This window comes from Cherax quadricarinatus, chromosome 95 (genome assembly GCF_038502225.1).
Source record: "Cherax quadricarinatus isolate ZL_2023a chromosome 95, ASM3850222v1, whole genome shotgun sequence".
In the NCBI taxonomy this organism is placed as follows: Eukaryota; Metazoa; Arthropoda; class Malacostraca; order Decapoda; family Parastacidae; genus Cherax; species Cherax quadricarinatus.
The window spans coordinates 6,738,690-6,753,954 of record NC_091386.1 but is presented as its reverse complement, the minus strand read 5'-3'; the positions used below and the strand labels follow the sequence as shown (position 1 = coordinate 6,753,954).

The 15,265-nt window shown below is 39.2% G+C and overlaps 1 protein-coding gene across 3 annotated transcripts in view; it reads right to left on the bottom strand.

Annotated features, from left to right (window-relative positions):
• LOC128703876 (uncharacterized) overlaps positions 1 to 15,265 on the bottom strand; it is a 110,507-nt gene that overhangs the window by 64,735 nt on the left and 30,507 nt on the right. For all 3 annotated transcript variants that reach the window (XR_011394689.1, XR_011394690.1, XM_070104922.1), the window contains exons 2-3: positions 12,683 to 12,773; positions 4,339 to 4,428 (exon numbers count right to left, since the gene is read on the bottom strand). Coding sequence is in view for 1 of the 3 variants with exons in the window: in XM_070104922.1 (XP_069961023.1) it covers positions 4,339 to 4,345 (7 nt within the window). In the remaining 2 variants the exon portion in view is untranslated. The remainder of the gene's footprint in view (positions 1 to 4,338; positions 4,429 to 12,682; positions 12,774 to 15,265) is intronic.

The following is a 15,265-nucleotide window of genomic DNA, read 5'->3' as shown; positions in this document are numbered from 1 at the left end:
AGAGGTTGCAGAACTGTTATTGTCTATGAACAACCTTCTAAGTTTAAATGTCAACATTTTACCACAGGAAAGAAAATTTTCATTTTGGGGCTGGCTGTTCAGCATTTGTACATGTCTCAGGATCTCTTCATCCTGTTCCTGTGTATAGTGACTAAAATCAGACTCTTAAAATGGGCTTTGTTCCTACAGCCTTTTAATTTGAAAGTTAAATATATAAAAGGCTCAGAGAATGTGGTTGCTGATGCTCTCTCTAGATGTTTCATGTAGATGCATGGTGCGTACTTTGTACATAGTGTTTGTCTTGTGCTGACCTTGTTGTTTTTGCAGTGGTGAACTCTCGGCGAGCCTGAGTACTCTCTACCAGCCGTCTGACTGTAAAGGAGTTGAGTCGGAGCCAAAAGTGTGACGAGGGTCAGGGTGTACGTGAATGTGAGTTGAGGCAGTGGTTGACAACCTTCGGTAACATGAGACGTTCAGGAAGGTATGTGATGTTGTGTCTTGGTGTGCTCTATGTACAAAACGGCCCGACGATTTGCCTTGTGGTCCCTTGGACCCCTCCATGTTCTATGACAGCCTCCTCTTAATAAGTTTGGAGGATCTGTGTGGAGTGGGACCTCGGAAGATGGGCTTAAGTGCCTGACCATGTTAAGGATCGTGAGTGTTGACTGGAAGTCTCACTGTTTGGTTTGGCCACCAAGTGAGAGACACCTTGACATGTTTTGTGAAGTTTCCTGCCTGGGGTACACCTGACTGCTCTGGGTTTGGCTCTACTCTCGTCTCCTGATCAGGAAGATGCCACCCTGGAGTACCAGTTGCTTGCTGGATTACCGTAGCAGAGGCACAGGCCTGTTGGTGCGGGCTTTCACAGTGGGCATTGTGTGCAAAATTTTGCATTGTAATGTGTATTGTTTAAAAGTCACTAAAATTGTAAATAGTTACACACTTGAGTATATGGGTATGGTTAAAATGCTTTTCTAAAAAATTCTGCAATCTCTTGTAAATAACAGTAAAGTGAAGAGTAGTTATGGTGCTGGGAAAATGTAGCATTTCTAGTAGTCTTGTTTACCGCCTTCAGACTTAAGCAATATACTTTTTACTAGCCGTATCCTGAGGGACACGGCTAGCTTTTGTGAGACTTCGTCTGGAGGTGGGGGTGTTATGGGGCTATAGGACCCAACATGTATTTATAAGTAACAGTTACTCTGGAATACCTAATTATATTGAATTGATGGGGACTTTGCTCTAAATGTCAGAAGGACTGATCAACCTTATGACTGAGGCAGCTGGGTCAAGCCTATTTTTTTCAATATAATAGGTTATACTATAGACACATAAACACACAAATTTAAATAAGTAGTTTATAAAGTTGTATTTCCTTTTGTAAAAGTAAAATTAAGGTGTGGTAGGATTGTGGTAACTGGAGAATTGTGCTTGGCAAATAAGTAGTTTATAAAGTTGTATTTCCTTTTGTAAAAGTAAAATTAAGGTGTGGTAGAATTGTGGTAACTGGAGAATTGTGCTTGGCAAATAAGTAGTTTATAAAGTTGTATTTCCTTTTGTAAAAGTAAAATTAAGGTGTGGTAGAATTGTGGTAACTGGAGAATTGTGCTTGGCAACAGTCTTTTGTTTTGGTGGGAGGAGCTTAGCCTCTTTCTCTCTCTCCCTCGCACTGACTCGGTCTCTCTGTGGCTGGCCTTCAACCTGGCAGGATCTCTGGGTCCTTCTTCTATCTTTTGGGGCATTATGTGTGCTCCAGGGGTGAGTTTTTTTATAATTTAAGTTGTGACCACCATACCCAGGGTGACTAAAGTGTGTCAAAACACTGGTTAGCCCAGAGTTATGTCAAGGAGAGAGAGGACTAAAGTTGTTGAGATATACCATGTGGGAGAACAGCTATGCAGTGTGTAGATCGTTGTTTTGAAAATGTGAGGCTGTAATTGTATATTCTGTACATATCTATTGAGAATACAGTTATATTTTTATAGTAGTAGTTTACATAACCTGTGAAGAGGGCTGGTGAAAGGGTATCAGAGACACTCAGGATGATCAGCCATGATGTAAGGATTACCCCTAGACAAATAAGACCATTAAGTAAAAGCTACCCCACACTAGAACATGTAGTGAGAACCTTACTATCAAAGTAATAAGGGACAAACCAACGTAACATACAACTACTGCTATAAGAGGAGGTTAGTGAGAGTTACAACTACTACTATAAGAGGAGGTTAGTGAGAGTTACAACTACTGCTATAAGAGAAGGTTAGTGAGAGTTACAACTACTGCTATAAGAGGAAGTTAGTGAGAGTTACAACTACTGCTATAAGAGGAGGTTAGTGAGAGTTACAACTACTGCTATAAGAGGAAGTTAGTGAGAGTTACAACTACTGCTATAAGAGAAGGTTAGTGAGAGTTACAACTACTGCTATAAGAGAAGGTTAGTGAGAGTTACAACTACTGCTATAAGAGGAGGTAAGTGAAAGTTACAACTACTGCTATAAGAGGAGGTAAGTGAGAGTTACAACTACTGCTATAAGAGGAAGTTAGTGAGAGTTACAACTACTGCTATAAGAGGAGGTTAGTGAGAGTTACAACTACTGCTATAAGAGGAAGTTAGTGAGAGTTACAACTACTGCTATAAGAGGAGGTTAGTGAGAGTTACAACTACTGCTATAAGAGGAGGTTAGTGAGAGTTACAACTACTGCTATAAGAGGAGGTAAGTGAAAGTTACAACTACTGCTATAAGAGGAGGTAAGTGAGAGTTACAACTACTGCTATAAGAGGAGGTAAGTGAAAGTTACAACTACTGCTATAAGAGAGGAGTGAGAGTACAACTACTGCTATGAAAGTTACAACTACTGCTATAAGAGGAAGTTAGTGAGAGTTACAACTACTGCTATAAGAGGAGGTAAGTGAGAGTTACAACTACTGCTATAAGAGGAGGTAAGTGAAAGTTACAACTACTGCTATAAGAGGAGGTAAGTGAAAGTTACAACTACTGCTATAAGAGAAGGTTAGTGAGAGTTACAACTACTGCTATAAGAGGAGGTTAGTGAGAGTTACAACTACTGCTATAAGAGGAGGTAAGTGAAAGTTACAACTACTGCTATAAGAGAAGGTTAGTGAGAGTTACAACTACTGCTATAAGAGGAAGTTAGTGAGAGTTACAACTACTGCTATAAGAGGAGGTAAGTGAAAGTTACAACTACTGCTATAAGAGAAGGTTAGTGAGAGTTACAACTACTGCTATAAGAGGAAGTTAGTGAGAGTTACAACTACTGCTATAAGAGGAGGTAAGTGAAAGTTACAACTACTGCTATAAGAGAAGGTTAGTGAGAGTTACAACTACTGCTATAAGAGGAGGTTAGTGAGAGTTACAACTACTGCTATAAGAGGAGGTAAGTGAAAGTTACAACTACTGCTATAAGAGAAGGTTAGTGAGAGTTACAACTACTCCTAGTTTCAAAATATACCACTAAATGATCATACAGTTCCTGGGGAAAGGTAGATAATCAGATTCAATAAAAGGAAGGGAAGAGTAGCCCTTCAGGAGAATCATTTAGTATCCCTTGAAGGGTCAGAGAGATTAACAGTTTACTGTACAGTCTCTAGTAACTTTTTTTATATTAAAATATTTACTTTAGCCGTGTGTGTCGTAAGAGGCAACTAAAATGCTGGGAGCAAGATAAGATTAGATAAGATTTCGTTCGGATTTTTAACCCCGGAGGGTTAGCCACCCAGGATAACCCAAGAAAGTCAGTGCGTCATCAAGGATTGTAACTTATTTCCATTGGGGTCCTCAATCTTGTCCCCCAGGATGCGACCCACACCAGTCGACTAACACCCAGGTACCTATTTGCTGCTAGGTGAACAGGACAATAGGTGTAAGGAAATGTGTCGAAATGTTTCCACCCGCCGGGAATTGAACCCGGGCACTCCGTGTGTGAAGCGGGAGCTTTAGCCACCGGTAACACCTTCTCCTGTATAAATTACTAAATTTAAAAAGAAAAATTTTTGTTTTTCTTTACAGGTTACCCTGTCTTGGTGGGAGATGTCCAGTTCATTAAAAAAAAAAAAAAAAAAAAAGTCTTTTATGAATCAATCAGTAATCTCATCTTGCATGTGTCCCAGATTAATATTTGCAAAATATATATTTGCTGCAGTGTATTAGTGACTGCAAAACCTTTCCCAATTTTTTCTAGGTAGTTTTTATTAGCAAAAAATATTTTTGTTTACTTTTTTTAAATTAGAACTGATTAACAGTCACGAACCAACCAACATTCATAATTGCTCAAATAAATTGATGAATAAAAACTTGTAGATGGTTGACTTATACCAACCTGCCATGATCACCTCATGGAATGCCAGTCTTCCACTCTAGCAATTTTCCGATCTTGCCTGTCTCTGCTCAACCCACTGGAGGTAGAATGCTGAAAAATAGAGGAAAACTGGGCCAATCATCTGCTATCATACAACAACTGAATGAAGTTTCAGATATTTTAAGTACAGTGGTACCTCAAGTTTCGGCCATAATTAGTTCCAGAAGTCTGTTTGGGTGCCATTACCGAATGAATTTGTTCCCATAAGGAATAATGTAAATTAGATTAATCCGTTCCAGACCCCCAAAAATACACTTGCAAAAGCACTTACAAAAATACACTTACATAATTGTTCGAGGGTCCACTGTACTTAAATCTAGACAAAATAAGAGTGGTTAACTTTTATTAAAATCTTTATTTAATCTTAACACTAATGCAAGGTTGTCAAGGTGGAGGTTTATAAAAATAATAATCTTGAGGTTGCACATAATGAAAACAATACTACAATTAACCCTTAAACTGTCCAAACGTAGATCTACGTTTGTTCATGTAGCGCTCCAAACGTTGATCTACTTTTGTTCGTGTAGCGCTCCGAACGTTGATCTACGTTTGCTCGTGTAGCGCTCCAAACGTTGATCTACATTTTTTTTGCATTCTTTCTTATGGGGAAAAATCAAGGTCGAAGCACTACATGTGAAAACATAGATCTACGTTTGGACAGTTTAAGGGTAAATGATACAAGTAGTAACATTTCATGGACTGGCAGATGTTTAATAGACTAGAAGTCATATAATATAATAACTGATTTGAAGTTGTTTTAGCTAGTAAAGAGAGATGAGATGATTTTTAAATAAAGTCCTAAATTTAGGAGTAGTCAGGAGATCCTTTACCAGTTCCGGTAGTGAATTCCAGATCTTAAGATCCTTTATGTGCATTGCATTTTTGCGTAGTGTGAGACTGACATGAGGTATGTCGAAGAGTGTCTTATGCCTTGTATTGTGACTGTGCGTTATGTGAAGCTATCAAGGAGAAGTTTAAGTGGAGGGTTTATATTGGAGTTTAATGCTCTGTATATGTAGCAGGCACAATAATATGAGTGCATGTCTTGTATATTTAGCAAGTTCAGGCTTTTGAAAAGTGGTGGAGCGTGCTGGCTAGTACAGGAGCTGGTAATCATCCGCACAGCACGTTTTTGTTGGGTTATTAAAGGTTTAAGGTGGTTGGCTGTGGTTGATCCCCAGGCAAAAATACCATAGGTGAGGTAGGGATATATTAAAGAGTGGTATAGGGTAAGGAGTGTCATTTGGGGTACACAGTATCGTATCTTGGAAAGGATGCCTACTGATTTGGAAATTTCCTTGGATATATACCGAATGTGAGAACAAAATTTAAGAATACAGTCAAGGAGAAGACCTAGAAATTTACCCTCAGTGTGTCTTGTAATAGGGAAACCATTTATTAATATATTATGGCATGTATAATATAATAATAATAATAATAATATCTTTATTTACTACAAGTACATGTACAAGGTATAGAGGCCTAGATCACATCAATGACATACAGTGGACTCATTCTCTCCAGAAGTATGTTCAGGTGCCAGTACTGACCGAATTTGTTCCCATAAGGAATATTGTGAAGTAGATTAGTCCATTTCAGACCCCCAAACATACACGTACAAACGCACTTACATAAATACACTTACATAATTGGTCGCATTCGGAGGTGATCGTTATGCGGGGGTCCACTGTACTACTATATAGAAAGCTGCTTGTTATGCAAAGCATTTCAGGCAAATTAGGTCCCAGGATGCAATCCACACTGGTCGACTAACACCCAGGTACCCATTTTACTCATGGGTGAACATACACAACCGGTGGAAGGAAACACGTCCAATGTTTCCATCCCTTCACCAGGAATCGAGCCCAGACTCACACAATGTGAAGCAAGAGCTTATGCCACCACACCGTGGGGCACCATATAGCAATGAGCGTGGTTATACTGTATGGTACAGTACAGACACTGAATGTTTCTGGCAAAGAAGAAAGCAGTTTTTACAACTAATTACAGTGGTCCCTCGCTTTTCGTAGTTCTCAGCAATCGTAAATTTCGCCAATCATAGGGGTATTTTCGTATAAACATGGACTCGCTTTTCATAGGTTGACTCGCGAATAGTAGTTCGTCCGGGACGCGTACGCACGGTGTGAGCCGGGGCAGCCTCCCTACCCAGCCAGTCTGGCATTGTTTATCAGTGAGTGAAGGTCCCCTCAAGTGCTCCTACAAAATATTTCATAATATTCCACTCATTTTAGTGCTTGCAATTACTAAATAAGCTACCATGGCTCCAAAGAAAGCTCCTAGTGCCAAGCCTGTGGTAAAGAAGGTGAGAAATATGTACAGTGACAAAGTCTTGGGCCATTTTCGGGAAGTGTTAAAGAGACGCCAGAAACAGAGCTCTCTCCACAGTTACTTTGTGAGACAGGACTAGAGTGACTCTCAAGGTGGACCTAGTGACATTAAGAAACAGAGAAGAGAAGCAACCCCAGAGAAGCAATTGGTACCTGAGGTGTTGCTGGAAGGGGATTCCCCTTCCAAACTATAAACAGTCCACTCTCTCTCCTCCTCCAGTCTCCCATACACTAAGAAGAATCTCCAATAAAGCTAAGTGTTATGCTGTTAATGTTTCATTCATCATTTCCCATTGTATTGTTTATGTACTATATGTATATTTCATGTAAAAATTTTTTTTGTTTTAATACTTCTGGGTGTCAGGAACGGATTAATTGTATTTACATTATTTCTTATGGGGGAAAATTGATTCGCAAATCGTAAATTTCGTTTATAATAATGGCTCCAGGAACGGATTAATTACGAAAAACGAGGGACCACTGTACTAATATAGATACAGAAATACCCCGCGTTTCATACAGTACCCAACTCGAACAATTATGTAAGTGTATTATCGTAAGTGCTTTTGTAAGTGTATTTTTGGAAGTCTGAAACGGATTAATCTAATTTGCATTATTCTTTATGGGAACAAATTCGTTCGGTAATGGCACTCGAACAGCCTTCTGGAACGAATTATGGCCAAAACTCGGGGTACCACTGTACTAGTATGTGAATAAAGATGCCTGCCCATCTTTTTTAAATGAATGGGCCATTTCCCACCAAGGTAGGGCACAGCAAAAAAGAAGAAACACGTTCACCATCACTCATTCAGTTGCTTTTATACAAAGCGAGTTTATTTGAACATGATAAACTGTTTATACAGAAATAGTGAGAGTTTGAAAGCATCCTGAAAGACCACGGAGATATATCTTCTCTACAAGACTTACTAAAGCCATATAGCATGACTTAGCAGAATACTCAATTCTCTTGTATTCATTGTAACTCATCTTGTATTCATTGTAACACATCTTGTGTTTATTGTAACTCATCTTGTTTTCATTGTAACTCATCTTGTATTCATTGTAACACATCTTGTGTTCATTGTAACTCATCTTGTTTTCATTGTAACTCATCTTGTTTTCATTGTAACTCATCTTGTATTCATTGTAACTCATCTTGTTTTCATTGTAACTCATCTTGTGTTCATTGTAACTCATCTTGTGTTCATTGTAACTCATCTTGTTTTCATTGTAACTCATCTTGTATTCATTGTAACTCATCTTGTATTCATTGTAACACATCTTGTATTCATTGTAACTCATCTTGTATTCATTGTAACACATCTTGTATTCATTGTAACTCATCTTGTGTTCATTGTAACTCATCTAATGACCGTATGTACTATTATTGCCTTATTAACCCTTAAACTGTCCAAACGTAGATCTACGTTTGCGCGCATAGCGCTCCTACCTAGATTTTCTCCGTAAGAATGTAAAAAAACATAGATCTACGTTTGGAGCGCTACACGAGCAAACGTAGATCTACGTTTGGACAGTCTAAGGGTTAATCATGAGTTAATTTTAAGTTTGCCAGAAATGCTCTGTATATAAAGGGGCTTTTAGCATGTACACTCAACTATTATATTATTATTAAGATTAACCCGTAAACGGTCCAGGCAGATCTACGTTCACATGTGTACTGCTACAAAAGTAGATCTACGTTTTTTTTTTTTACATATTTTCAAATGTAACAAAAAAAAAAAGTAGATCTACGTTTTTTTTTACATATTTTCAAATATAACAAAAAAAAAAAGTAGATCTACGTTTTTTTTTACATATTTTCAAATGTAACAAAAAAAAAAAGTAGATCTACGTTTTTTTTTACATATTTTCAAATATAACAAAAAAAAAAAGTAGATCTACGTTTTTTTTTACATATTTTCAAATGTAACAAAAAAAAAAAGTAGATCTACGTTTTTTTTTACATATTTTCAAATGTAACAAAAAAAAAAAAGAAAGAGAGAAGCTTACGACGACGTTTCGGTCTGATTTGGACCATTGACAAAGTCACACTGACTTTGTCAATGGTCCAAGTCGGACCGAAACGTCATCGTAAGCTTCTCTCTCTTATATACGGGTTATTTGTGTATACTTTCAAATGTTGAAAAAACGTATACATGTATATACGTTTGGACTGTTTACGGGTTAAAGACTAGAAGGTAATATCATTGTACGTTATTATTAGCAATAATTTGTTAGGTTATAGACTTGTAAGTTTATATTCGGAGAGGGTTTCGGGGGTCAATGCCCCATAGCCCAGTCCGTGACCAAGCCTCATGGTGGATCAGGGACTGATCACCCAGGCTGTTACTGATGGCTGCACATAAACCAACATACTATCTTTTACATTAGCTGATATTATGGGTACTTTCTGAACAACAGCCTGGTTGATCAGGCCCTGATCCACCGGGAGGCCTGGTCGTGGACCGGGCCGCAGGAGCGTTGATCCCCGGAATACCCTCCAGGAAGACTCCAGGTAGATAGGTACTTCTTGTATATTAACTGTCATTATGGATACTTTTCGTACACTAGATGACATTACAGTGGACCCCCGCATAGCGATTACCTCCGAATGTGACAAATTATGTAAGTGTATTTATGTAAGTGCGTTTGTACGTGTATGTTTGGGGGTCTGAAATGGACTAATCTACTTCACAATACAGTGGACCCCCCGGTTAACGATATTTTTTCACTCCAGAAGTATGTTCAGGTGCCAGTGCTGACCGAATTTGTTCCCATAAGAAATATTGTGAAGTAGACTAGTCCATTTCAGACCCCAAACATACACGTACAAACGCACTTACATAAATACACTTACATAATTGGTCGCATTCGGAGGTAATCATTATGCGGGGGTCCACTGTATTTCTTATGGGAACAAATTCAGTCAGTACTGGCACCTAAACATACTTCTGGAGTGAAAAAATATCATTAACCGGGGGTCCACTGTATAGGTAATTTTCATATATTAAATGATATTCAATTCAGGAACTAGAGTTGAATTCAGATGTGTGCTGATTTATTTATTTATTTATTTATTTAATAATTTGAACATACAGAGGTACAAAAAAATACAGGTAAGAGCAGCATGCCAAAGCCACTTATATGCATAGCATTACGGGCTGGCTTAAAATTAACTTAAGAGTAACTAAGCAATGATGTAATCAGTGATAAAACATTATTGTAAACAGATAACTATAAAGCACAAATGAGTATTACAAAGACAGGTCATATGGTTGTATGCATTGTTGTACATTCAGTAGAATGGAGTATTCTGTTAGGAGTTTACCTGGAGTTTACCTGGAGAGAGTTCTGGGGTCAACGCCCCCGCGGCCCAGTCTGTGACCAGGCCTTCTGGTGGATCATAGCCTGATCAACCAGGCTGTTACTGTTGGCTGCACGCAAACCAACGTACGAGCCACAGCCCGGATGGTCAGGAACCGACTTTAGGTGCTTGTCCAGTGCCAGCTTGAAGACTGCCAGGGGTCTGTTGGTAATCCCCCTTATGTATGCTGAGAGGCAGTTGAACAGACTCGGGACCCTGACACTTATTGTATGGTCTCTTAACGTGCTACTGACACCCCTGCTTTTCATTGGGGGGATGTTCCATCGTCTGCCAAGTCTTTTGCTTTCGTAGCGAGTGATTTTCGTGTGCAAGTTCGGTACTAGTCCCTCTAGGATTTTCCAGGTGTATATAATCATGTATCTCTCCCGCCTGCATTCCAGGGAATACAGGTTTAGGAACCTCAAGCGCTCCCAGTAATTGAGATGTTTTATCTCTGTTATGCGCGCCGTGAAGGTTCTCTGTACATTTTCTAGGTCAGCAATTTCACCTGCCTTGAAAGGTGCTGTTAGTGTGTAGCAATATTCCAGCCTAGATAGAACAAGTGACCTGAAGAGTGTCATCATGGGCTTGGCATCCCTAGTTTTGAAGGTTCACATTATCCATCCTGTCATTTTTCTAGCAGATGCGATTGATACAATGTTATGGTCCTTGAAGGTGAGATCCTCCGACATGATCACTCCCAGGTCTTTGACGTTGGTGTTTCGCTCTATTTTGTGGCCAGAATTTGTTTTGTACTCTGATGAAGATTTAATTTCCTCGTGTTTACCATATCTGAGTAATTGAAATTTCTCATTGTTAAACTTCATATTGTTTTCTGCAGCCCACTGAAAGATTTGGTTGATGTCCGTCTGGAGCCTTGCAGTGTCTGCAATGGAAGACACTGTCATGCAGATTCGGGTGTCATCTGCAAAGGAAGACACGGTGCTGTGGCTGACAGCCTTGTCTATGTCGGATATGAGGATGAGGAACAAGATAGGAGCAAGTACTGTGCCTTGTGGAACAGAGCTTTTCACCGTAGCTGCCTCGGACTTTACTCTGTTGACGACTACTCTCCGTGTTCTGTTAGTGAGGAAATTATAGATCCATCGACCGACTTTTCCTGTTATTCCTTTAGCACGCATTTTGTGCGCTATTACGCCATGGTCACACTTGTCGAAGGCTTTTGCAAAGTCTGTAGGTTTAAGTCTTAGGTTTAACATTTATGTGATATGATTATGAGAAACATTTAAGATATACAATTTATAAGGTTCAGTTATTCAGTATTTATTTGGTTTTGGGTGAGTAAGTGATCTTTGAGAAGAAACTTGAATTTATAAACAAGTAGTGATATCACAGCTCAGAAGATGCTTCAAACTGCATTATCACCATTCCTCTAGAATGCAGGCATTGTACCTGTTTCTATAGTCTTTCCGTTATGGCCTTGAATTTATACTAATGAAGCCACTGGATGGCAAAATGTCTATAGATAAATATATGTATCCAGATGTTTCACATGTTTAATTCATCTTGTTGGTACTGTATACCACTGTATACCATTACCACTGTATAATATTGTATACCATTAGTATTAAGATAAAACAAAGAATTTAATAAAAGTTAACCACTCTTATCTTGTCCAGATGTAAGTATAGTTATTACGTACTAGGACGAGTCTGCCTGGAATACCCGGGCGTGATAGTGACTTTCTTTGTACTTATTAAACCAAAATTGCAATTACACATTATAACCTTTGCAAAGAAATATAATCTTTATTCTTTATTCTTATGATAGAGTTTAACTGATAAATTATGCAAAATAGGTCTAGATTTAGCACTTTCTCAGTAATGGGAAGCATTTCACAGCTTCTCTTAGGCCAGCATCACTACTTTTGTGCTTTAGGGCCATTAAGAAAAATTATTTTTGGGCCACAGCAAACTGTGGATAACCAAAACAGCAGATACCAAATCCATGGATATGGGGCTTCTACTATGTATATTCTGTATTTATATTTTAATAATGCAGTGGTACCTCGGGATATGAACACCTCAAAACTCGAACAATTATGTAAGTGTATTTATGTAAGTGTTTTGTAAGCGTATTTTTGGGGGTCTGAAACAGATTAATCTAATTTACAATATTCTTTATGGGAACAAATTTGTTCGATATAGCCACTCGAACAGATTTCTAAATGAATTAAGTTCGTATCCCGAGGTACCGCTGTACTCCCCTAAATAGTCGTCTCTCTCACACAGTTCTTCGATAATAGAGCAATTATTATAAATGCAATTAAAAAAGTGTTTCCAAAACTGAACAGTACTTACTATGATGGCCTTTCATGAACTATTCAATTTTGGGTGTACTTTTTTAGTCGCATAGACAAAAAACTGCTCTGTACAGAACTTTATAATAATAATAATAATAATGTTTAATTCCTTGCAAAGCTTACAATGTGTAGTATACATATTAAAAATATTAATTACAAGGAAGACATCTAGCATGCCTAGGCATTTTGGGCAGATTAATCCTAATTCTTACTCTATATTTAATGTACAAGAGGTAATGTAAAATCAAGAAATACAATAACAAGAGAGACCTGTTTAATAGCCAGGGTGTTCAGTTAAGATGTCAATGACTGAAGTACAAGCGCTGATTTTGACTTCAGATATATATGATGGAGATTCAACCTGCAAAGAAATTTTTTTTAGATTACTTTCTAGCAAAACTACAATGTAAAATATATGCCTAGGTAATAAAAGGAAAAAATCAATATATAGGGACCTAAGAACAGCCTCTCCTCACTTAGCGACGTACTTGTTCACCGACAACTCGGACTTATGATGGGCTCTTTGACTAGTATGCATACTTAAATAATGTATATTAGAGCTGATTCCCTCTATTCTGTTTATTACAATATACAGTACACTACGGTATGAACATTTAAAAATACAGTATACAAAATTTTTTATAAATGGTGCAAAGATGATATTAAAAAATATCAAAGATGATTGACACAAACTCACTACAATTACAGTGTGCTCCTTGTTTAGCAATGAATTAATCTAAGTCTGACCGAAATGCCTAGCCATGCTAGGTGTTCTAGTGGCCCCCTCTGTAATCACTATTTTACTACATGTAAACCACACAATAACCAAATTCTGTAAACTCAGCATTGTAATCCTTATAGAGAATAAACTTTGAATTTGAATGAATTCATTTACCAACATGGACGTAGGAACAGAACTCAGTCGTTAAGTGAGGAAAGGCTGTAATGAAACTGGCACAGTAAACCACAGAACGGTGTTAGCAAGTGGTAAAACTCCAGGCCAGTGCTTGAGCCACTGGGCCAGCTGGCTACAATAAGATTCATCCAACTAGCCAGGTGGCCTAGTGGCATACTATTACAACCTAGGATTTCAAATGGCCTGTTATCCCAGGTTGTAATATGGGGGCCTGTCCGGGAGCTGGACTTAGAAAAACGGTTGAGCTTAGGGTGAAGCTTGTAGCAGGAACATTGTGTAGCTTGCTGTTTCGCTTCGCTTTACAAATTTTGCGTGTCAGTTGCTTATGATCAGCCTTGCTATTGTGTGATCGTTCAACAGCTCGCTACTAGCTTGTTCAGTGTGCTCGCTTCGCTACGGTCAATCTTGTGTGCAGTCGGCTTTGCTTGTATGCGTATTCTGCAATCGTACTGTGCATAGCTAAGCGTGTTCTGCAAATTAACGTGTTACGTTGGGGTATTCGTACTGTGCATAGCGAATAACTTATGCCACCTAGACGAGTCAGACGCCTGGTGTCGGCATATACTTTGCATAACCTACCTAAATTGTCTCTACAGCGTTGTTGGCAAATTGCTCGTTCCATTGGCATTCCCTATAAACGCACTCTCACAGCTGCGCAACTGCGTTCACTTATTGCTGACATACTTATTGAAGAAGAGATGGCACATCAAACTCCTCCCTCTACGGGAGCTAGGGCAAAAACTACTATGTTCTCGCATGAGGAAGATGATATACCTACGGAGCAAAATGGTCAGTATAGTGCAGCTGGGTTGTCTCAGGGTGAATCAGCGTCGTTGGCACTTGAGCTGGCAAAAATCAATCTTGAGCAAACTAGGGAACAGAGAGCATTCGCAAGGGAAGAATTTGATAGGGAAAGAGAAAGGAGGCAGTTTTCGCATTCTGTAAACGATTTCAGTTTACAAAAAGCAGTACAGCTTGTTCCCCGCTTCAATGAGGCCGAACCAGAGCAATTTTTCGAAAGCTTCGAAAATCAGGCTCGAGCCTTGAGGTGGCCGGAACAGCACTGGGCAGCGTTGGTTCATACAGCATTATTGGGTAAGGCACAGGCATTTACGTCGGTATTAACTGACGCTGAATTCTCTGATTACAAAGTAGTGAAGACCACAGTGTTGGGAGCATATACATGTATCCCAGCTAAATATCGTAAGACCTTCAAATTGAACAGGCGGCAGCTTGGTCAATCCCTGGTGGACTTTGTGAGACAGCAAACCAAAGCTTTTACCAGCTGGTATAAAGGGAGTGGTGTCTCTAACTTTGAGGAGCTGGTGCAGCTTATTCTGATTGATAACCTGCTGGAGTCTGTGGGACCAGAGGTTCGTGTCTTTCTGCAGGATCGTGACTTAACCACTGCATTGGAGGCGGCCAGGTTGGCTGATACCTTCGAAACGAACCGCTCCTTGTCCGAGCGGTCCTGTCTCTCTTTTCAACAGTCTGGCGTGAGCAGAGATCGACAACATTGGAGAATGAAGTGCCAGCCGGAGGGAGAGCGTCTACGTCATCCAAATAAGTCACCTGGTGAGCCACGCTTCTCAACATATGGTCCCCCTGCGGAGAGGCAAACTACTTATGGAGCATCTCGACAACAATATCCAGAGAGGCACCAGCCAGAACGACACCACTTGCAACGTCATCAGGGAGTAAAGGGCAAGCCTGTCGTCTGCTTCAGATGCAATAAAGTAGGTCACATCAGTTCCAACTGCCCCCAAAAACCTCAACCCATCGGGAAAATCTCTAATATCCCTAGTAACATGTCCCCTAGAGAAGTAGAAAAAGGTATGGCCCCTTATTATTGCGAAAGTCTTATTTCCCTTCAGGAAAACTCAGAACCAACTAAAGTAAATACCTTTAGAGATACTGGAGCATATTGCTCACTTGTC